The sequence below is a fragment of the Chelon labrosus genome, assembly GCF_963514085.1.
Source record: "Chelon labrosus genome assembly, chromosome: 23".
Lineage (NCBI taxonomy): Eukaryota > Metazoa > Chordata > Actinopteri > Mugiliformes > Mugilidae > Chelon > Chelon labrosus.
Genome location: NC_140356.1, coordinates 6,114,873 through 6,134,455, shown reverse-complemented (window position 1 = coordinate 6,134,455; position 19,583 = coordinate 6,114,873). Strand labels below are relative to the sequence as shown.

Sequence of the window (19,583 nt, the reverse complement as noted above, 5' to 3'; positions counted from 1 at the left end):
TGTCTTCATGAGCGGGCGGCACAGCGCAGCTCATGAAGACACTGATGCCTCACAGCAAGAAGGTTCCAGGTTCTCGCCCGATCTTCTCTATAGGTGCATTCAGGGCACGCAAAAAAAAACAAATGCAATTTCATTTTGTTAGCATTTAGCTAAACGCACTAGCATCACATGCTAGCTTTGAAATCACCATTTAATGAGCTACATTTACCCCCCGAGAAAACGATTACAATCCCACAATCTGTCTGTGATGACACAAAATGATCCGCTGTAGAGTTAGCCCACACGCTGAGTACATTTGATAAGTTGCTATCTATAGACCTAACAACTTGTAGTTCTCTTAGCGTGAACCAGTTCTTTTTGCAATAAAATGCTATTTTTAGTTAAAGAGCCTTGCCCTCGGGGGTGAACGGCAGGAGGCGGCTGAGATTATTGGTCTTAATGTCATTTGGAGAAGCCTGCGCTCACAGGGAAGAATGCAGTCCTCTGAGGCTAAACCTCCATGTCACTTCCTATTTTCGCGCAGCTGCTGTATACAGATGTGTCCTGCTGCGACTAGATGGCAACATTTGTACTGCACTTTGGGTGGTGGGCACCCTCTGCCTTTGTTCTTGCAACAGCTGTTTCACACAGGAGGAATATACGGATTAATTGCAGAGGTTCAGTTATGTCATGAATTCTCAGCAGGAGGAACTGAAGCAGCATAAAACATACATACAAGCGTGTCTATAAATAACCCTCGCCAGGCTGATGAAGGGTTTTTACCGCACTGCAACATAAAAAATGGAATTAATTAGTCGCTATCGCAGCATCTGCGAGTGTGTTTGCATCCAGAGGGCTGGGATCTGGACCTCAGCTTCTCATTAAAGTGTAATTAGCTCCAACCCAATCCTGGGATTTGTACATTCATTCACACTGTTACCCGTGAATTCATTCAAACTTCTCTTAATCCGGCTTTGTGCTGGTGATGCTGTTATTTAAGGAGCTGACTGTTAGGATTAGTGTCATAATTCCTCTCCTCGCTATTATGCAGGCATTTTGAAGTTTTTCACTTTTAAAATGAAAATATTACTGAATATTTATGTTGTAAAAATAGATAAACTCTACCTGTGTGCACCAGTCTGCAATGTAAAGGAACTCTAAACAAACAGCCACTGGAGTAGCTTCTCAGTGGCATCGTGTCTGCAGAAAGTGGGTTAGAAGAGACTAATGAGGTTGTTATTACACTCTGTTACATCAGTGACAGCTGTGGGTCGACGTGTTCTCTTCTTCTGCTTCAGCGCTATCGTCAAATATTTACCTGCACTGATATGAGGTTGGCAGATAAGATATCTCAATCCTTTAACTCCCCACAGGTGTTTTGTTCTCTGAGTATTTTGTCATGGAGATAGCAACTGATCTTGCTGGAAAGCGAGGACCGAGAAAAAAAACACCTTTCATTAAAGTGAATACTAAACAATTCATTGGCCACTTGGGGGCAGCAGAGGAACCAGTACAAACAAAACAAATGTTGACAGCTCACCTAAGCGACATTAACATTAGATTGGACTCATGTATGTGTCCATCGTATTGATATTCTCCCTCATTTTAGCTCACTTTTGGTCTCCACCAGGCTCTTTAGTTTGCTAAATGCACCGCTCTATTCATTAGCTAGCTGTTAGAAATCTGGATTGTCAGTTAGAAAGATCAGTTTTACAGTTTGTGCACCAAAGTTGCTAATCTTATTTTTCTTGTATTGATGGTAAGCCATGATTATACACCTGTTTTACTGTGATTTTGTTATAGGAAATTTTTTTTGTTATAGGAAAAATTGCAGGAAAAGGGCGTTTAATCATTGCCAAAAAAAAATAAGCCCAGTAAATTCTATATTTACATGATACTTTTAAGTTTATGCGGTGAATGTGTTTTCTTATTCACATATTCTACAAAGAAAGAGTAACACAGATGTTTGTTTGGAGGATCTTGTACTTGTACTTGAGTATTTCCTAAGTTATATTTCAACATCACAATATTTCAGAGGGAAACCTTTCACTAGAATGTGCACTACATTTATATTGCAACTTTGATTGCTAATTATTTTACAATGCAAGATTTTAGCAAACATACAAGCACTTATACAATAAGATTCCTTATTTAAAAATTAACAATACAATACAAGTACAATGGGTAAGGCGACCCGTTGAATCAGTAAATTAACAGCATGCTAACTAGAAATTGTCAACGTTAAGAAGTAATACCACCAGCTACCACTAGATGGCAACATATCATGAAGATTTTTCCTTACACCACAAATCATCCTGACATTTCCAGAACTGTAATGAGCTTGGTTCTGCAATGGATAGGTCACAGTCGTCATCTCTTTTCATTTGTCAGTTCAGCAGCTTTGGATGTAAAAACAGCTTCTTCAGTAATAATGAAAAATAAATGGACCCCTCACAATCATCAGATTCAGTACATTTCGCACTGGGCAACGCTGTGGGCTCATAGCGTGGACTGGACTAACACATTTACAGTTCAATTCTTTGACACCGATACAGTCAATTCAATATTTAAATGTTCATTTCTTTTTCAAACTAGAAAATGTTTCAGTGAAATCAGGCATGTTCCTGACTAGTTCCAGCTGCATGTAAAGCCTGGCCAGAGCAGTCAGACCTTCCCGACCCATTAACTTTCACATTAATGTCATGTTATCTAGCTAACTGGCTGCCCCAGCGTGTAACAAAAACAAAAAACTAGGTCTATGATGAAAGCATATTTTTGTGAGGCCTCCTGGAACCCATTCAAGTTATACAGCAGTGTCTGCTGTTTGGGGGGGAAAAAAAAAAAAAAAAAAAACTGCCTTAATATGAGAGTCTATGAAAAAGACTTGCAGCCAAACTGAAATTGCCCCAAGTGGGTGAGCGATCAGTTTTCCATGGAACGCAGCTTGATGCTGATAGGACAAAACGCAGAAACAATATATCAACAACAGTCACTTTAGCTTATAACAGTGTTTTTACAGAGTGATATTGGTTTAAGAAAATTCTCTGAAGACTTTATGCACCACTGTTATCTGTGAGTTTGTCACTGCCATTAGCATTTTTTTTGTCTGCTTTTTTATTTGATATTTTGTTAATATAAAAAATATTGACCTGTGCTCCTTTAAACAAGCACATTCTCAAAAATACTAATGTAAAAATATATATTTTTATTTGTTTAAAAATAGATTCCAACGAATAGATTTAGAGAACATCTTATTTTCTCTAATTTGATTTTTATTTTTATTTTTAATTTATTTTGAAGAGACGCTTGACCATACCTGTAACTAATAAGCTTCAGGGAGCGACTGCGGTAATGAGTGCACTACACCATAGCCACCATAGACATATATACGCTGCACCCCTCAAGTTCCCATCATGCATTGTGGAAAGAGAGAGAGAGAGAGAGAGGGAGAGAGAGAGAGACACAGAGAGAGAGAGAGAGAGAGAGAGAGTGGGGGGCTTGGCTGAGATGCTGAGGAGGACCGTAGACCTGAGCGAAGAAGAAGAAGCAGCAGCATCACTAGGAGAAGAAGAAGGGTCATCATCCGACACTTGCTCATCACTGACAACTGCTCAGGTAAACAGCGTGTTATGTGTTAACGATTTTTCATCCCACCATCATTCTCACGTTTTCTCTCCAGCCTTTTGTGTTTGTGTTTCCTGCTGCGGGCTGTTCCGAAACCAGCTGCTCCAAACAGCGAAGCAATGATCTTTCCCGGGGATTTACGGCTTCTTTTTTATTATCATTATCATTTCTTATCATTTCCTCAGATGATGTTGTGGGTGCGTTGGCAGCTTGGTGGTGTACATACTGTATGTGGGTCTGTGGAGGGATTCCCTCAGCCATGTCTCTGCAGCCACGGTCCACTCTCATCCGCTCAGCATCCACTACGGGAGGAGGGAGGGGGGAGTTAGGGAGAGGGGGGGATCCATTACATGATTGTGACGGGGGAAGACGCAGGATTATAGTATATAGTTTTACGTTGAGACATGTGTCAGTCTGTGTAACTTAAATTATTTGTGTGTGTGTGTCCAATTTAGAGATGTAAAACTGAAGCTGAAAAGCTAAGCTAATAGCATAGCCTGAACTGTGCTTTGCTTCCTATTATTACTTATATTAGTTTAATGTACAGTCATTTTATTTATGTGAATATTGAAAATTAATATATTATATATTAATATATGTTAAAATATTCCATGTTTGCAGTCAATTTAAAGGTGCAGTATCTAATATCTTGGCCACTAGGGGGCAGCCAAAATAAGGTATGACATATTTGCTTCCTTCAAGTGGGGTCGCGTTTAGTGAGTTCATGAGTTGTGACATATTTGCTGACATTTTCAGAAATGACGGAAGTGACTGCTAAGTTACTATATAGTGATTTAGTAGTGTAGTTTTTTGTTAGTTCCATAATATGTATGGCTGAAATACTGATATTCCCGATGACCTCATTTGTTATGCTGTTACATTTCCAACATTAGCGGTTATTGCTAGCAGTAGTCTAAGTGCTATCTGCTGTAGGTTTTTCAAATACAAGCTTGGAACGTGAGGGTTGAGAGAGGGATGGTCAGTTGGCTTCTATCTGTAACCTCACTGCTAGTTGCCACTACCATATGGAGTTACGCTAGCATTCATTTAAAGCTATTCTCCTTTCCACCTGGCAAATGTAAGTCAAGTACCATATCTGTTTAGCAGCCAAATGTTCCACTTTGCTAACTAGCACATTGCTAACTTTGCTAATCTACTGTTTGGTGCTAAACAAGTTGTAAACAGTGAATTAAAATTTTTTTGTGAAATGGCAGCTACTGGCTACAGATGTAAATAATGCTAATGAGAGCTGCGAGAGTGAAGCGAAACATTACTGTAAATTTGCAGGTAGGCAAACGGTGGCGACAAATTGCGGTGACTGCAACGTCTGACGATAATTCTCTTTGTGTTCATCTCTGCACGTGACGCCTTTCACGTTACACTTTCATTAAGCCCACCGTAAGTACGAAAACATTGATTAGTGCAGCTTTCATGAAATGTGTGTTTCTGTGAAAGGTAAAAACAATTTCCACATATTCAGATCAGCTGCTTTTTTTCTATTTTAAATAGAGTAAAGGGCACAGTGGAAAAAAGTTTTCTGTTTGTCAAATACAGTTTAGTAATATTTCAGTCAGTATATAATGGTGGCTCTACAGTTATTTGCTTTTATTGTCAGACTGCCGTCAATCAAATCTGATCAACCCACTCGCACACAAATCTGATATTTTATTGTGCCTAATAATAATTTATTTAGTTGGTTATTTAGCAATGGAGAGAAACCTAAAATTACGTTAAATACTGAAAATAAAAATACAGATATACACTGTGTGCAGTGTTACAACTCAGCTCTGCGTGATAATGACGCCATACCACCAAATAAACACCATGAAATATTCATCAGGCCATCAGGAGGCGGACACCGGTGTTCTGACCATGACCAGTTATCTGCTTTTCTCCCAGCAGATGCTCCTCAGCATGAAAGGCTGGCTGCAGCCTCTAATGATCCTGGCTAAATGATGAATTGCAAAATAACAGCGACCTTTTTGTCCTTAATTAGCTGGTTCTACTCAAAGTGCACTAGACTCCATGCAGGAAGGAGTTTGTGACGAGAGGAGACTACGATGCGAAAACAAGTTGTAGTAATGTGGGGGCTGGTTCGTTCTGAATGAATCAATATGCTGCTGATGCTGTTTATAAGGAAATGATTCATCAGCCTGTTAGTCATAAGGTGAGGGATAGTGCATTGTGTTAATTAGGGACTGATTTATGTTTTTGTTTTAAGCAGATGAACCTGTTTAAGCTCTCCAGTGGTCCAAGCAGATAGGGAAAGGAATGCCTGTGGCCTTATTGGGTGTATGTGAGCGAATGTGGCGTCTGCAGTGAGGAGTGCGGTGAGGTCACTGCATGGTGACTCGGCTGTGACTTCTCGTCTCAACAGCCCGTCGCTGCTGCTGCTGCTGCAGACACCGAGAGCGAGCTGAGACCGCCGTGTCACCGAGCACATTCTGGCACTGCAGTTGCCAAGGTTCACAGTTCAACTATGACTTTCTCGTTCCTGCGGGCTGTTGTGTGAGTTCAGGAAGCAGCAAGTCGTTCAAATGAGGCTGTGGAAATTGTGATTCAACCCAGTATTCCTAATCACGTACCCAATATCCTAAAAACAAACGCCTGTAAAGTGAGTACAAAACGGAAGCAGTGCACTGAGAGCATTTCACAGCGTGTCTGCATTTTGGTTTTACCGAAATCAACAGCCCAAGCCTAATAGTGTCTTCACAAGCTGGGATTTTACATGTTATGCAGTGGCTGATTAAAATAAGCAGCAGGCTTCCACACACACACACACACTCCTACCGCAACTCAACACCATCTCTGCTGTACACGTATTGGCCGCTGCAGAGGCAAGAACATGCAGGAAGTTAAAGAAGCTGGACGTTCGTGCAGTGTCACATGTTGAGCAGTGAGTATTGTTCACCTGTGATATGGTGGATGTTTCTTGAGGATCACCAGTCTGTATATTAGATGCATTACCAGCATTAAATAACAATAATGTGACAGTTTTGTATTGAAATTAAATACGATTTTTAAGGCGTATATGCCGATCCCGTCTTCACACGCTCAGTAACACCCTCATAGACGTTTAACACGTTTAATATGGTGCTATTAAAAATAACAGTAAAAGTCATTTATTTATGGATGGTGACAGTCGGTTAGAGGAAGGCTCAACAGAAACAACTAAAAGTAAAATAAGGCACAGGTTGCTAAGAGACTGCGGAAACACTGATGCTGTTTTATTGCGACATTTTCAGTCGACAATAAGTGGCGTGTCCGTCCAGGGTACAATATTAAATGTTATAACAACAGGGTCGGGTAATCAAAATCAGGGTGAATAAGATGCATTTTGCTCACGTTAACATTTAGAAAAGTGCTTTAACCTCACAGGCAATGATAAAGAAGTGGAAGCGTATATTAATTTTAGCTTGCAAACATTGCTGGCAGGCAGAGATAGTCACATTGGTCGTGTTAAGCCGTTGTAGGTGGAGATGTGAAATGTGAAACGCAGCAACTGACACACTGAGAAGAGAGTCATGCTTTTAGCTTTGTGAGGCTGTGCCTCGGCCACAGCAGCGCTTTGTGCTTTTCCATGACAGTGCTGCACTGACCCAGAGCAGGTACAAGGGCTGTGACACACTAGGCTGACACCTGGGCCGTGTTGGGTGGTTTTGTGCCGCACCGTTGACCCCTGTAGCCGATCTGACAAGTTGGTCAGAAAGTCCTCTCTGCTTGGCTGAAGGGCGCATTTTTGTCCAATCTGAACATTCAAATACACAAAGTTACGGCTACACAAATTTTCACTGCAGTATGATCACCTCGAATGAATGAACTGTAGACCAACTGATCAGCATGATTCAGAAAAGGCCAGCTCATGTGCTATGGTTTGTAGTTCTTCCTAGCTTCCTCACCTCCCAGCTAATAGTAGCTCTTCTGGTTTCCAGGAAGAGTTACTTTCTTTGCGGCATGTTCGAGCGCTATTTTTTGGTCCAGACACGAGATGTGAGGCAACGTCACAGTTTCCACTAATTTGCCGGTAGTTCTTTGATGTCGGTTTGGCGTGTCCGTGCCTTAAGGCTTAGCATGCTAGTCAGCTAGCTTAGCTTAGTGTGTTATTTCACTAATACATACTTGCTGATCAGTTGATAGCAGGAGCAGTCTCTTTATGTCATTTTGTCCAAAGTACTAGAGAAAGGGCCGGATGATAAGTAACTTTTGAATCTGGCATCTGTGGTGACATGACATTTTATGCCAACCAATGATTGCGTACCACAGCTGGAGAGACGCAACAGCCTACAACAACTACAGTATAATGGCGTCTTTGGTGGTTACGGGTGTTGTAAAGGAAAGTTTTTCATGCTCCAGGTAAAAAAGAAACTTGGCATTCAGTAGAGAAGTACAATCTGAAAAGGACAATCACAAATTACCACTGGTGCAGCATTTCCTTACTTGATAACAGTGAAGAATATGTCATACAGTGTTTTTGTAGCGCTAGGTTGAAGTTCCACAGTGTAGCTTTAGTAGTGGAACTACTAGTGGAAATGTTTCAGCCCTGGTCCAAATTGAGGACTGGCCGACCAATAGACTTCCACTACCTTGGCTAAAAGCTATCCTGGACCAAATAGCACTGAAAGAAGTCCAAGGCTCTGTCATAATTTAAAAAATACAATTACCAACAGTTTAATGAACCAGAAAATGTTTTCGTATTACAAATGCATAAATCATTCCGAACAAGATGTTTAATAATCTTGTTATAAAGAAGAATCATACCTAAATTAAGAGGAAACAAACAAGTCCAGCAATCTATTTTTAACAGAAACAGAAAATAAAATTTGAACCAAACCAAAAGCGGACGAAAGCCTCGAGCGAAGCAAAATCACATAGATGGTTTCATTATTCTTCTAGCCAGGAGGAAGGGAGGGAGGGAGGATGGCTCCACAGAAGGGTTAAGGAAATTTAAAAAGGATGTGAGAAACTTGAAACTTGAATGGTACATTTCACGGCTGTCTCCGCTTTCAATTTAGATTTTATTTTAACATATTCTCTGATTGCTGTTGAAAAGCTGAACCGGTTGGAATCCAACCACAACAAAGGAAAGGACAGGGATCTGTACGTATCGTCCCCTGGGACCATGAATATTTGCCACTCCAATCTGATCAGTGCTGGAGGTAAAAACTAAGTGACTGACTGACTGATTCTGATGATTGATATGTATACCGTTTATAATCTATGTATACCTTGACAACAGCGCTGACTTCAAAGAATTCTTACAGTAAAACACCAAGATACTAACTGTCACTGTATCCCACACGTAATAATCCCTGAGGACGCCTCAGGGCAAGCTTCCACCACCTCCTTGTCCCAGCATTATGACTCTCTGCTCTCCTACCTCTCTTCAATTTCATTTGCCTCACTCCGACTTGAATCCAGCCAGTGACCCTCCACTCTAACTGGTTACATCCCCATCCCCTCAGCTCAGGCTGTCATGAATAATAAAGGCCGTGTTCGACTGCTTGTGGTGACATGCTGCACACCAGGGAGACGCACACTGATCCCTTTAAGCTCATTCCAGTTTACCACTGTTGGACAAAGAAATGTACATGTGAGGTGTGAGGAGGGTTGTATGTTTTTTCTTTTAGTCCAAAACACCCAAGAATGTTTGCTGTCATTTAAGATGACTGGGGCCAATGCCTATACCAAACCAATATTGACATGTTGACCAATAATCTTTACATAAATTGTCACCCATGGCTAGCTCCCCTTGCTAACGTAACAAACCAGCAAGCATAAGTAACATGACAGTTGGTGTGCATGGCAGAGTGGCAAGAACAAAGCCACAGCTCTCCAAAAAGACCATTTCTGCCCATCTGCAGTTTGATCAACATAATGTGGACAAGCCAGAAGTTTACTGTGAAAATGTTTTGTGGGGAGATTAGACCAAAGTAGAATTGTTTGATTTAATTGAGAGGTGTCATGTTTGGAGGTGAAACAACACTGCATTTCTGCATCAGAGCCTCATCCGATCCGTTAAACATGGGGGTTGTAATGTCCTTGTTTGGACCTGTTTTGCTGCATCTGGTACAGGACAGCTTGCTACTATTGATGGACCAGCTATTCTGAATCATACCAAAGAATTCTAAAATAAAACGTAAGGACGTCTGTCCATGAGCTGAATCTTAAAGGGGAACTACTGTTTTTTACAACCTGGACCTTATTTTCGGCTTAAAATAAGATCGTTTACTCACCCATATAACTTTGGTGTTATTTGGAGTCATTTGGACGATATTTAGATCTACGTATGTCCATATAGTGGGATTGACTGGGGCACCGAAACGCAGCCTCTAAATAACGCATTATCTGCCGCGAAACTCGTTCATTTCATCAGTATTTTGTTGTGGTACACTAGTGCTATTCCCCGTTGAGTCCGTAGTTACCAGTTATCATCATCCGGGGTCTGTAGATTGACCTACTAACATCTGACCTGGATGATGTCATCACTGATCGCTGTGCGCAACCACGACGGTCGGCTTGTTTACCTGTAATTTGCTACTGCTAGTTTTTTGCAACATGGCTGAATATTTTTCCGATTCTGAGGTTGTGGACGACGACTTTATTTATGATGGATGTCCTTAATGTTTTGAGCCAGAGTACATGATAAGGAGCCCGTTGAAAGGAGGATGCGGAGGCAGAGAGAGGAACAGCTAGCCAAAGAACAACAAATCGCTGCACGTCCGCGAATAGATAACAGGTAACTCCGGACTCAATGGTGAATAGCACTAGCGTATCATAACAAAATATTGGTGAAATGAATGAGTTTCGCGGCAGATAATGTGTTATTTAGAGGCTGTGTTTCGGTGCCCCAGTCACTCCCACTATATGGATATACGTGGATGTAAATAACGTCAGAATGACTCCAAATAACAACAAAGTTATATGGGTCCAGGTTGTAAAAATGGTAGTTCCCCTTTAACGGAAGCTGGTTCATACAGCAAGACAACAAGCCCAAGAACACAAGTCATTTTACAAAAGAATGGATAAAGCAAAATAACATCGATGTTTTAGCATGAATGTTTTTGCGGAAATACCTGGGGCAAGCATCATGTGAGGAAACCCACCAACATCTGAACTGATGTGGTTCTGTATTGAGGAATGGGATAAATTTCTCAAAGCTGCTGTAGACGACTGATCAGCAGTTGCCGGAAATATTTAATTGCGCTGTTATTGCTGCACAAGGGGGTCACACTTGTGACTGAAAAGCAGGGTTCACATACTTTTGCACCTCACAGATATGTACAAATTAATTTTCTTGAACAAATAAATACACAAGTATAATGTTTTTGTTTCATTTTGTTTGATTGGGTTCTCTTTGTCTACTTTCAGGACTGTGTGTGAAAATCTAAAACTTTTAAGCAGCACTGTATTTTCAAGCTTTGGGGTGGAAAACCTAATTTCGGAGCACTCCTTTCAAACTAAAGTTATAAGTGATATCAGTGGAAGCTTCCTGTCATCTATGTCAATGAGAAAGTAAACACTGTGTGGTAGTTGTTATGGCACACTGTGGAGATGTTAATTGTATAACAGAGATACTGATTGGTCAAACAAAAAGCCCTGGCACTGCCACATGTCCTTCACCAGTTAGTCAACAACTCTATCAGGCTTTGGTGTGTAAACTCACAGAACAGGCATTCAGATTAAGTGATAGATTTAACAGATCCGCAGACAGGATGTGAAAAACGAAGGAACAGGATGGAGCTGCTGTGTCCCTCGAGCTCTCCCTTCATCAATTACAAGATCTGTAAATATAGAAAAACGTGCGCACTACGTCAGCGGGGGTCCCAGAGTCTGGTGTAGCATTATCCTGCTCTTCCCTATGATTATAGAGCATGAAACCTGTGATTACTGCTGAGCCACGGTCCTGCTGATGTTAGAGCTGAAGGACTTCTCTAATATTTTCTTTATTCGCAGCTCGCTGTACCACTCATGAATGTCCAGTCGTAGGATTCTGTGTGGGTGCGGTGTAGTCTGGAAATATTGTGCATCAGACATGATTTGACATGACGTTGCTTTGATCCTCTGCAGGCTCTTTAACACACAAAAATTGTTGAAAAATCATTGTTACAGTCGTGTATTTAATATAAACTAAAATCTTTCTATATATGCACCACTATCTCGTCTCTATTGACCCTCTACTACTTGCTCTTATCAGTAATATTTGCCACCAGGTCATCAGTAAGAGCTTGGAGTTCCTGAGGACTCCTCACAGTGTGGAAATGCTGCCGAGAGAACTAAGAGGCAGAGTCTTTAAGGATTTAATAGCTTCAGTCACAGAAGGAGAGCAGCTTATGGGGTGTCGAGAAAGCGGGGAACGTACCCGCGGTGTAAAGACAGTGATTTTCAGCATTGCAGCTGACAGCTCCTTATCTGTCCAATGGGATCAAGTCGTTACTAAGAGGACAGCGTTGGCAATCAGCTGCTCTGAGACTGTAATTGCCGCTGTTTGTTGGTCGTCTTTATTCGGCCTGTTTTCTAGCAATTTCCTGTAATTTGACGCGAGCCCTGCTCGTTTGCTTTGTGAGAGCTTGGTGGCGGCTGCCACATAAGCATAATTCCCAGGGAAAGCCCCGTCGCTCTGTATTACATCTCCTGTTTCGGTGTTTTTCCTCATGACAACAGGCATCTCCCTTGCTGACATGTCATTAGGCAAAACACTGAATCCCCAAACTCAAGTATTTCTATAACTGTCAACACATCCTATGAAGTGATAAATAATTATGAAGCTTCACTACTAAGGATTTTTGGATTCTGATAAAGCTTATACTTCTGTGCCACAGAGCTCCATTCCTGCCCAAATAACTCATTGCCCCGGGTTACATTTATTCATTACTATGCACTTGGCTACTGTTGTGAGGTGATTGCAGATACACCATGTTGCTTCTATATACTGTATGTTCACTAAGGCTGTTTTTAAAGCTGCAATTATCCATTTTAAAATGTTAACAGTGGGTTCAATTATTTTTGTGACCTGAAAGCCGCTGCTTGCTGTGACCAATCCAAAGAGAATCATCACTCATCGCCGCATGAGTTTGAGCATGTTGTTTTGGATTTTGGCTTTTCAGTTATGCTGCAGCAAGTGGCAAAAGAAGCAGTGATAATCACTCTATACCCTTTCTGCCTTGCAGCACAAAAGCTAGCGGCTAGGGGTTGGGCACAGTGGATAATTTATTACTCGGAAGTTACACCGACTTTTCCACCCATAAATTCTTTGAGGAAAGTTAGTCTGAAGTTGCTTATGAAATCATTTTCGAGCTAATCTAATAATTTCGTCAGGTATTAAAAATAAGGGTTGGACATTGTTGGAAGGCAGTAGCCTGGAAGCCAGACCAACTTCCGTGCCCACAAATCTTTTGTGGCATAAAGTTGATCTGGAGTTGTTCTCTTGGGAACTGACTATTCCTCGGCAAAGATCTGCCAAGCCGATCAAATCGTTTGGGCAGGATTTATGGACTGATGGACAGAAGAGTAACAGCGACGTGTTCATACAAGTCATCTTGAGCGCCGTGGAGTTGAATTTGTTTACAACAAAATGGCTGTGACTGGCTGTAGGACAATCCCATTGTATTAAGTGGTAGTTTTTTTTCTCTATGTCGGCTGAAACTCACCCCACAATGAAATCCAAACTCATATTCTGATAAGAATTGAGTGTAGCAGCACCAGGCTACAGAATATTGTAGTTAAAGGACCTGACAGTTGGTGGAGACCAAAACAGAGCTAAGAGTGGTGTTGGACTTAAAACACGACCCACATAAAAATCAATATTAATAACAAATACCTAACATTTCTTTTGTCTTTTGGATGTACAGTATGTAGGTTAATAATATACTCAGTTGGTTATTAGGAACATTTACCTTAAACATATGGAGTCTAATGCAAGAACCTAGATTTTTGAGGGTAATAATGCTCATTTATTGTTGAGGCGTTGGTTCAGCTTCAGCCTGTGATTTGCGGCACTGTTGGATTGTGATGTGTTCCCAAGTTTTCATTTAGCCTGTGATATGAAGATTTTCTGTAATGTAGCTCTGTCTGAGAGTTACGGTCGTAATACAACACATCTATTGAGATGTAGAGTATTGCAGATGTGCCGGAGTTTAGTTTCTCATCCACTACTGATCAGGCAGAAGCTATTACTTTAACTCTACGCAACGACTTCCTGATGGTGATCGCCTAAGAGCATTAACTTCAAGATGAAACATTTGCCCCACATCTTCTTTCCTCCTGACGCAGGCTTGTAAGACCCTCCTCCCCCTCAACCACAACAACACAGCCGCAGACACCGGGCACATCCGCCTGAGACGTGACGCCTCAATAAGAAATGCACTTTCATCTCATCCGAGCTCCATTTACCAGGAGAGCGGCCCAGTTGTAATCAGGTTTCAGGGGTTCTTTTCCTCTCTGCTAGCATGCTTGCTTCATTGCAGCTCGATAGCTAATCTGTTTGAAAGTCTCCTCTCTGCCACACTGGGTTGCGTGCGTTATATAACCGCTTCCTTTTGTGAGTTGTGAATCTCGCCCAACTTTGCGTCCTCACTGCTGTGTCACTGAATTACTTGCCGGCGGTTTCTGTCCCACCCCGCCTGGGTAACTTAATCTTATGCAAATTAGGTTCAGCAGATTCAAGGCTGTTATAAAAAAAAATCACAAGAGAACACCTTTCAGCGGAGCAACAACGGCGGCTTGTGCTCGGCGCCTCCTTGAATCTGACACATTTTGGTTCCTTTCACGTCAGATGTGATACACGATAATTAGTGTGAGCGCCAGAAAGAAGAAGACGTGATATTTTTAACAATTTTCTATCCACCAGATTCATCTGAGCCACACAATCCAATCATGAGGATTGCCTGCATATGTATACTGTAGTCTGTAGTCCTGCATTAGTAGAATTTTTTTATCGGCAGTAAACCCGTCCTCATCTTCCACTATGTCAGTCAGCTAGTTTCTAACTTTGTCTCACTCCCATTTGGGATGCATTGATGAGCTTTTCCTCATTAAAGAGCTGCTGGCTCAGGCTCCATCTCTACAAATTGTATTCAAGTAAACAACTTTTCCCTATTATGAAGTCCTTACCCAAATTGTTAATATTTTTTTTTCACTAGTGCAGCTTTAATATTTTTTCATTAAAATGGAATCTACTGTGTAACGGAGAGTGAACGGGCCCTTTTTGTCTCCTGTGTAGGACTCCAGGCATTCTTCCCCCTCACCTCCTCTGGCCTGACCGACCCACCAGCCCGTCACCATGAACTACCTTCGCCGGCGCCTGTCAGACAGCAGCTTTGTGGCCAACCTCCCCAACGGCTACATGATGGATCTGCAGAGGCCGACCCCTCCGGGATCGTCCACTTCCTCTCCCGCGTCCCCGGCCACGGAGAGGCGGCAGCCCCCGAGCATCCCCATTCAGACCCAGGGCTCGGGCCCAGCCCCAGCCCCAGCCCCCGCCTCAGGCCCAGCCCCCGGTGGGGCCAGCTTCCTCAGCTCCTTCTCCAGCGTGGTGAAGAGTGCACAGATGGCTCAGAACGTCGCCGCCGCTGCGCACGCTAAGTCAGCGGCGGCGACTGGGGCCGAAGGCGCCTCTGCAGGGAGCAGTCAACCAGCCAAGCCTGTGATACGCAAACCCAAGATCCTGCTGGTGATTGATGATCAGCACACAGACTGGTGAGTGGGAGTTATATTTTTAGCAAATGTGTGTGGATAAATGAACAAAACATATTAATAGATCGTCTGAAATGACAGAGAGCTCCTCTCAGATCAGTTCCCAGTTCATGACTAATAAAGATCAATAGAGTGAGTTATTTGTTTTTGGTTGAGAGTGTCAAAATTGTTCCAGTTCATTGAGAGTTATGCTCACTTGTAAATCTCTTCAAAAACCAATGAGCATTTTTCGCTCCCTTACCGTGGTTACTGAGTGGAAATAACATGTCTACCGTTGTGCTTTGAGAAGGATTTGAGAAGTCTCTGCAAACTTTCTTTTCTTTAGGAAGCTATATTTAAACAGAATGAGTGTGCACATCTTCAGTGTATCTCTGAGCTGACACACACACAGCTACGCTACATTTACTGTGTACTTGTATTGATTGTGTATATTACTATAACCAAAATGTTAATTTTAAACTGTGGAGCACTGGAGTGTTCTGACACCTTTCTGTTAGTTCCACCATGAAATTTTTCACCAGTTTGAGCAACAGTAGCTTGTGTGTTGGATCGGATCACATGGGCCAGGCCTTTTTTCCTACATGCATCAGTGAGTCTTTATCCTGTCGCTGGGTCTGCATTTTTCCTTCCTTGGACCTCTTTTGATAGGTACTGAACACTGCAGACCAGAAACAATAACCAACTAGAGCAGCAGTTTTGGAGATGCTCTGACCCAGTAATCTAGGCATCACAATTTGACTCTTGAATTCAATAAAGAGAGATCAAGTGGGTGCAGAATGAAGATTTCTTGAATAAATATATATGCCCAAGGTAATAATTTGTCAGTTTTGACTCCAAATCATAGACTGTATATAAATATGCACAACGCATCCCCACTTCCTTGTATTGGGCAAACTGACGCTATTTTCCCAGGGATACGGGCAACAACATCTTGCGATTTCTAAGCCAGAGTCTGTGCAGTATGGTAAAGCCACACAGAGCCGCGATATCGATGACCCGCCCACACTTCCTCCAGACTCACTCATGTTTCGTTTAATTAAAACTGCGCTCTGCTCTACCTCCACCAGTTACAAGGAAATGTTGGATTATACACTGTATTTTTTTTATTTTTTTATAACTACTCTCACGGTCCTACGGGACCACACAACTAGCAGTTGGCAACTGCTAGTCGCCATTATGTCACATCCGGGATTTATAGTGTTAAATAACTCGAAACTTATCCAATATTCATTATTATATTAACTACCTAAAATGACAGAAACCATCCTTGAAAAAAATTATTATTTGACGTGTATTTTAGTTTTAGTTTGGCCCAAGTCCCATCCACTAACATGGAAGGGGTGGAGCTTATGACCTATACTGCAGTCAACCACCAGGGGGAGCTCTACTTGCTTTGGCTTCACTTTTGTGGAGCAGTTCCACCGTCCATCTTTATACAGTCTATGGTTCAAATAGCGACAGTCTCACAGCGCTGAATCCAAAACAATGGTGGATAAGGACAGGACCCCATGGAGCATAGAACAAGAAGTAAATGAAGTTGCCAGGCGGTTGGAGGAGACTTTTAATGAAGACTTTCGGAATGGCCACGGAGAGGTGGAGATGGAGAAGAGGAGGGTTGCTCAATGGACAGCCCACGGATGGAGCGACACATTGGCTTCAAAGCATTAAATTTAAAGCGCAGGGACGTGGGAATGATTGACAGGGAGAAGGCGGGAAAACAGTTCCTTGGATGAAAGTAGTGACGTAGAAATTGAGACTTATGTCTAAGATTCATGACTAAATGCTCCCTTGCCCCCTGATATATCCCACCCACTGACAGGCGCCGTAATAATGAGATAATCAGCGTTATTCACTTCACCTGCCTGCGGTCACAGTGTTATGGCTGACTGGTGTATATTAAAGTGTCAGTATCTTCTCTTTTAACACGAGGCAGGAAATCAAACTGGTGTTATTTCATTAAATATAAAACTGTCCACTTAAATCTCTGCTTCAGAAAGCTAGGTAGCCATCAACATTCATTTCACCTGCTGTTCTCTAAATCCAGAATGTTCTGCGGGTTCAGTTTTGAAAGGAGTGAGAACGTCTTATTGTTTGTGATCTGCTCGGACGTCCTTGGCTTAAGCAGGCTCGTAGCTGCAATAGCTTGAAAATAAAAAATCGTCATGGTAACAAGAGGAAAGTCCCTTTATGTGTTGATGACAGAAAAGTAAATGAGCTTTAATCAGAAGAGATGGGTTCGTCTGTCCATGTTAGAGGCCGTTATTGGCCGCCTTCTGCTCCACGCTGTGGAGGGATTGATTTCCGGAGCTGCAGTCAAGACACACAGCGGCAAGTTTATCATGTTTGTCTTACCGAATCAATAAACCGCTCTTCCATTATATGAATTGTTATTCTGTTGCCTGACATTTGCTGGCAGATCGACCTCAGTGAGGCTGTCATTAGCCGCTTCCAGCCCTTTGAATTTATCTCCAGATTTAGCGGGGATCATTATGTTACGGAAGCCTCCTCTGAAGGGAGATCAGGTCGGGGTCTAAATATGATCACTAAATTAAAGCGCCCCCGCTGACAGCCGCGTCAAAAGCGCCAAGATCGCGCTCAATTTTCTGAAAACGCTCCGAGGCCTCTTTTCTATAATCCGTCTGGCTGGAATCCCAGAAGGACCCGGTTCTCTCCGCACCCTGGCGTTTCTGAAATGAGTCGCCAGGGGATCATCCACCCTCCGAGGAGTCCGGGCTCATTCAGTCTCTCTGAAGCAGCCTCCTCGCTCTCCAGAGAACGGCGGGGGTTTTTATTCACCTAAGCAAACTCAGTTACTCAAATAAACAGAGGATAATGGAGGTTTGACAAGCTGTCAGAGGGTTGCTTCTTTTTAGAGTGTGGGCCAACAGGGACCTCTTTTTAGAAGAGAACGCATCATCCAAAGAAGAACAATCATCAACAATCAAAAAGAAAGTAAACAGAAAGTTAAAATGAAATCAGAAATAATCTATAAAAGGTTGCCAGATCTAATTAAGAAGAGAATACGATAGAGAATACAATATCTCTACTGTTTTGAGAATCTTTTCTGACTTCAGGTATTTCACCGCCTTATTCATTAGAACCGGGTGTGTCAGTGCAGTTTTGTGTTTGCAGTTAACTAAGATTAATCTCCGTGCCAGCGATACGCTGATACGCTGATACGCTGATACGCTGATACGATATTCTGTTCCATGCTGTTTCAGATCGTGTTAGAGTCTGTAACTCCCAGAACTGCCGACCAAGGGTCAGAACCAGCGGGTCAGTGCAGCATTTTTGAAGAAGTCAGAGAAATACTTCTCCAATAATCGAATGTCCTCTTACAGCCCAGAACATCAGAGCTAGTGTCCCACAGTGTTCAGATGAAGGATCTAGTGTACGTCTGGAAATATTCAGCCGAGCATCTCTTTAGATCAGATGTACTACCTTGAATTGTAAAAGGTCGTTTCTTGCGTTGACTGAAGGAGCTATGAATCAGTTTTATGTCTTTCTGCCACTGTGCTCCTGTAATCTCTTTCCCCAGATCATTTCAAGTGCTCCGTAGTTGCTGTGCACGTCGTCTGACTCAGTTTATCGTATATTTTGGATAAACCGTACCTCTGTGTGGGTCTCGTAGGAATATCAGTTCCATTGCCGACTGGTTTGGGGAGTTACTGTAGGATATGATGGAGTATCTGTCATAGTTAAGTTCTGTACAGGCAGGTATTTTAAACAGTAAGGAAGTGTCGTTTTTCTGTGTTCCACTCTTTTACAATAATGCAGCGTGGCGCAACATCCCTGCAATCAATCTGACCTTTGTCAGTTGTTATAGGGTTTTATGACCAAAGTTCACAGTTCGTGGTGTTGTTGTACCAGATAGCTTTATACTGTGACTTAATATGATTATTATCTTCAGTATTGTTTCGTCTTTATTCCAAAATACCATCAAGATATAACCCTTACAACAGAGTTAGACTGTAGAAGCCTGAGTTTAAGGTGTGTACTTCAGGTGCAAGCGGGATTTTCCGACCACAGTCTGCTCTGTAAGCCAGTTATGATTTTGAAACTAGAAGCAATTTCAAACTCTTCTTGTTGTTTTGAGAGAATCTTCCTTGTTAATCTGCTAACAGATCATTATATTTACTAAAAATACAATCTCAGTGGAAGATGGGGTGGCGTTTGTTCTCTAAAGATGCTCAATGAACTCTTGAAAGTTTGACCTTTTTACTCCCAAATTCGCCACAGTGTTAAACACGCAAACTCAAAGGAATAATAGATACATTATGAAATGTATA

General features: G+C 42.1%; 1 protein-coding gene across 1 annotated transcript in view; it reads left to right on the top strand.

Annotated features, from left to right (window-relative positions):
- Positions 1 to 14,878: 14,878 nt before the first annotated feature.
- syn3 (synapsin III) overlaps positions 14,879 to 19,583 on the top strand; it is a 96,882-nt gene continuing 92,177 nt past the window's right edge. The window contains exon 1 of the mRNA XM_084573595.1: positions 14,879 to 15,297. Coding sequence (XP_084429721.1) covers positions 14,882 to 15,297 — 416 coding nt within the window. The 5' untranslated portion in view covers positions 14,879 to 14,881. The remainder of the gene's footprint in view (positions 15,298 to 19,583) is intronic.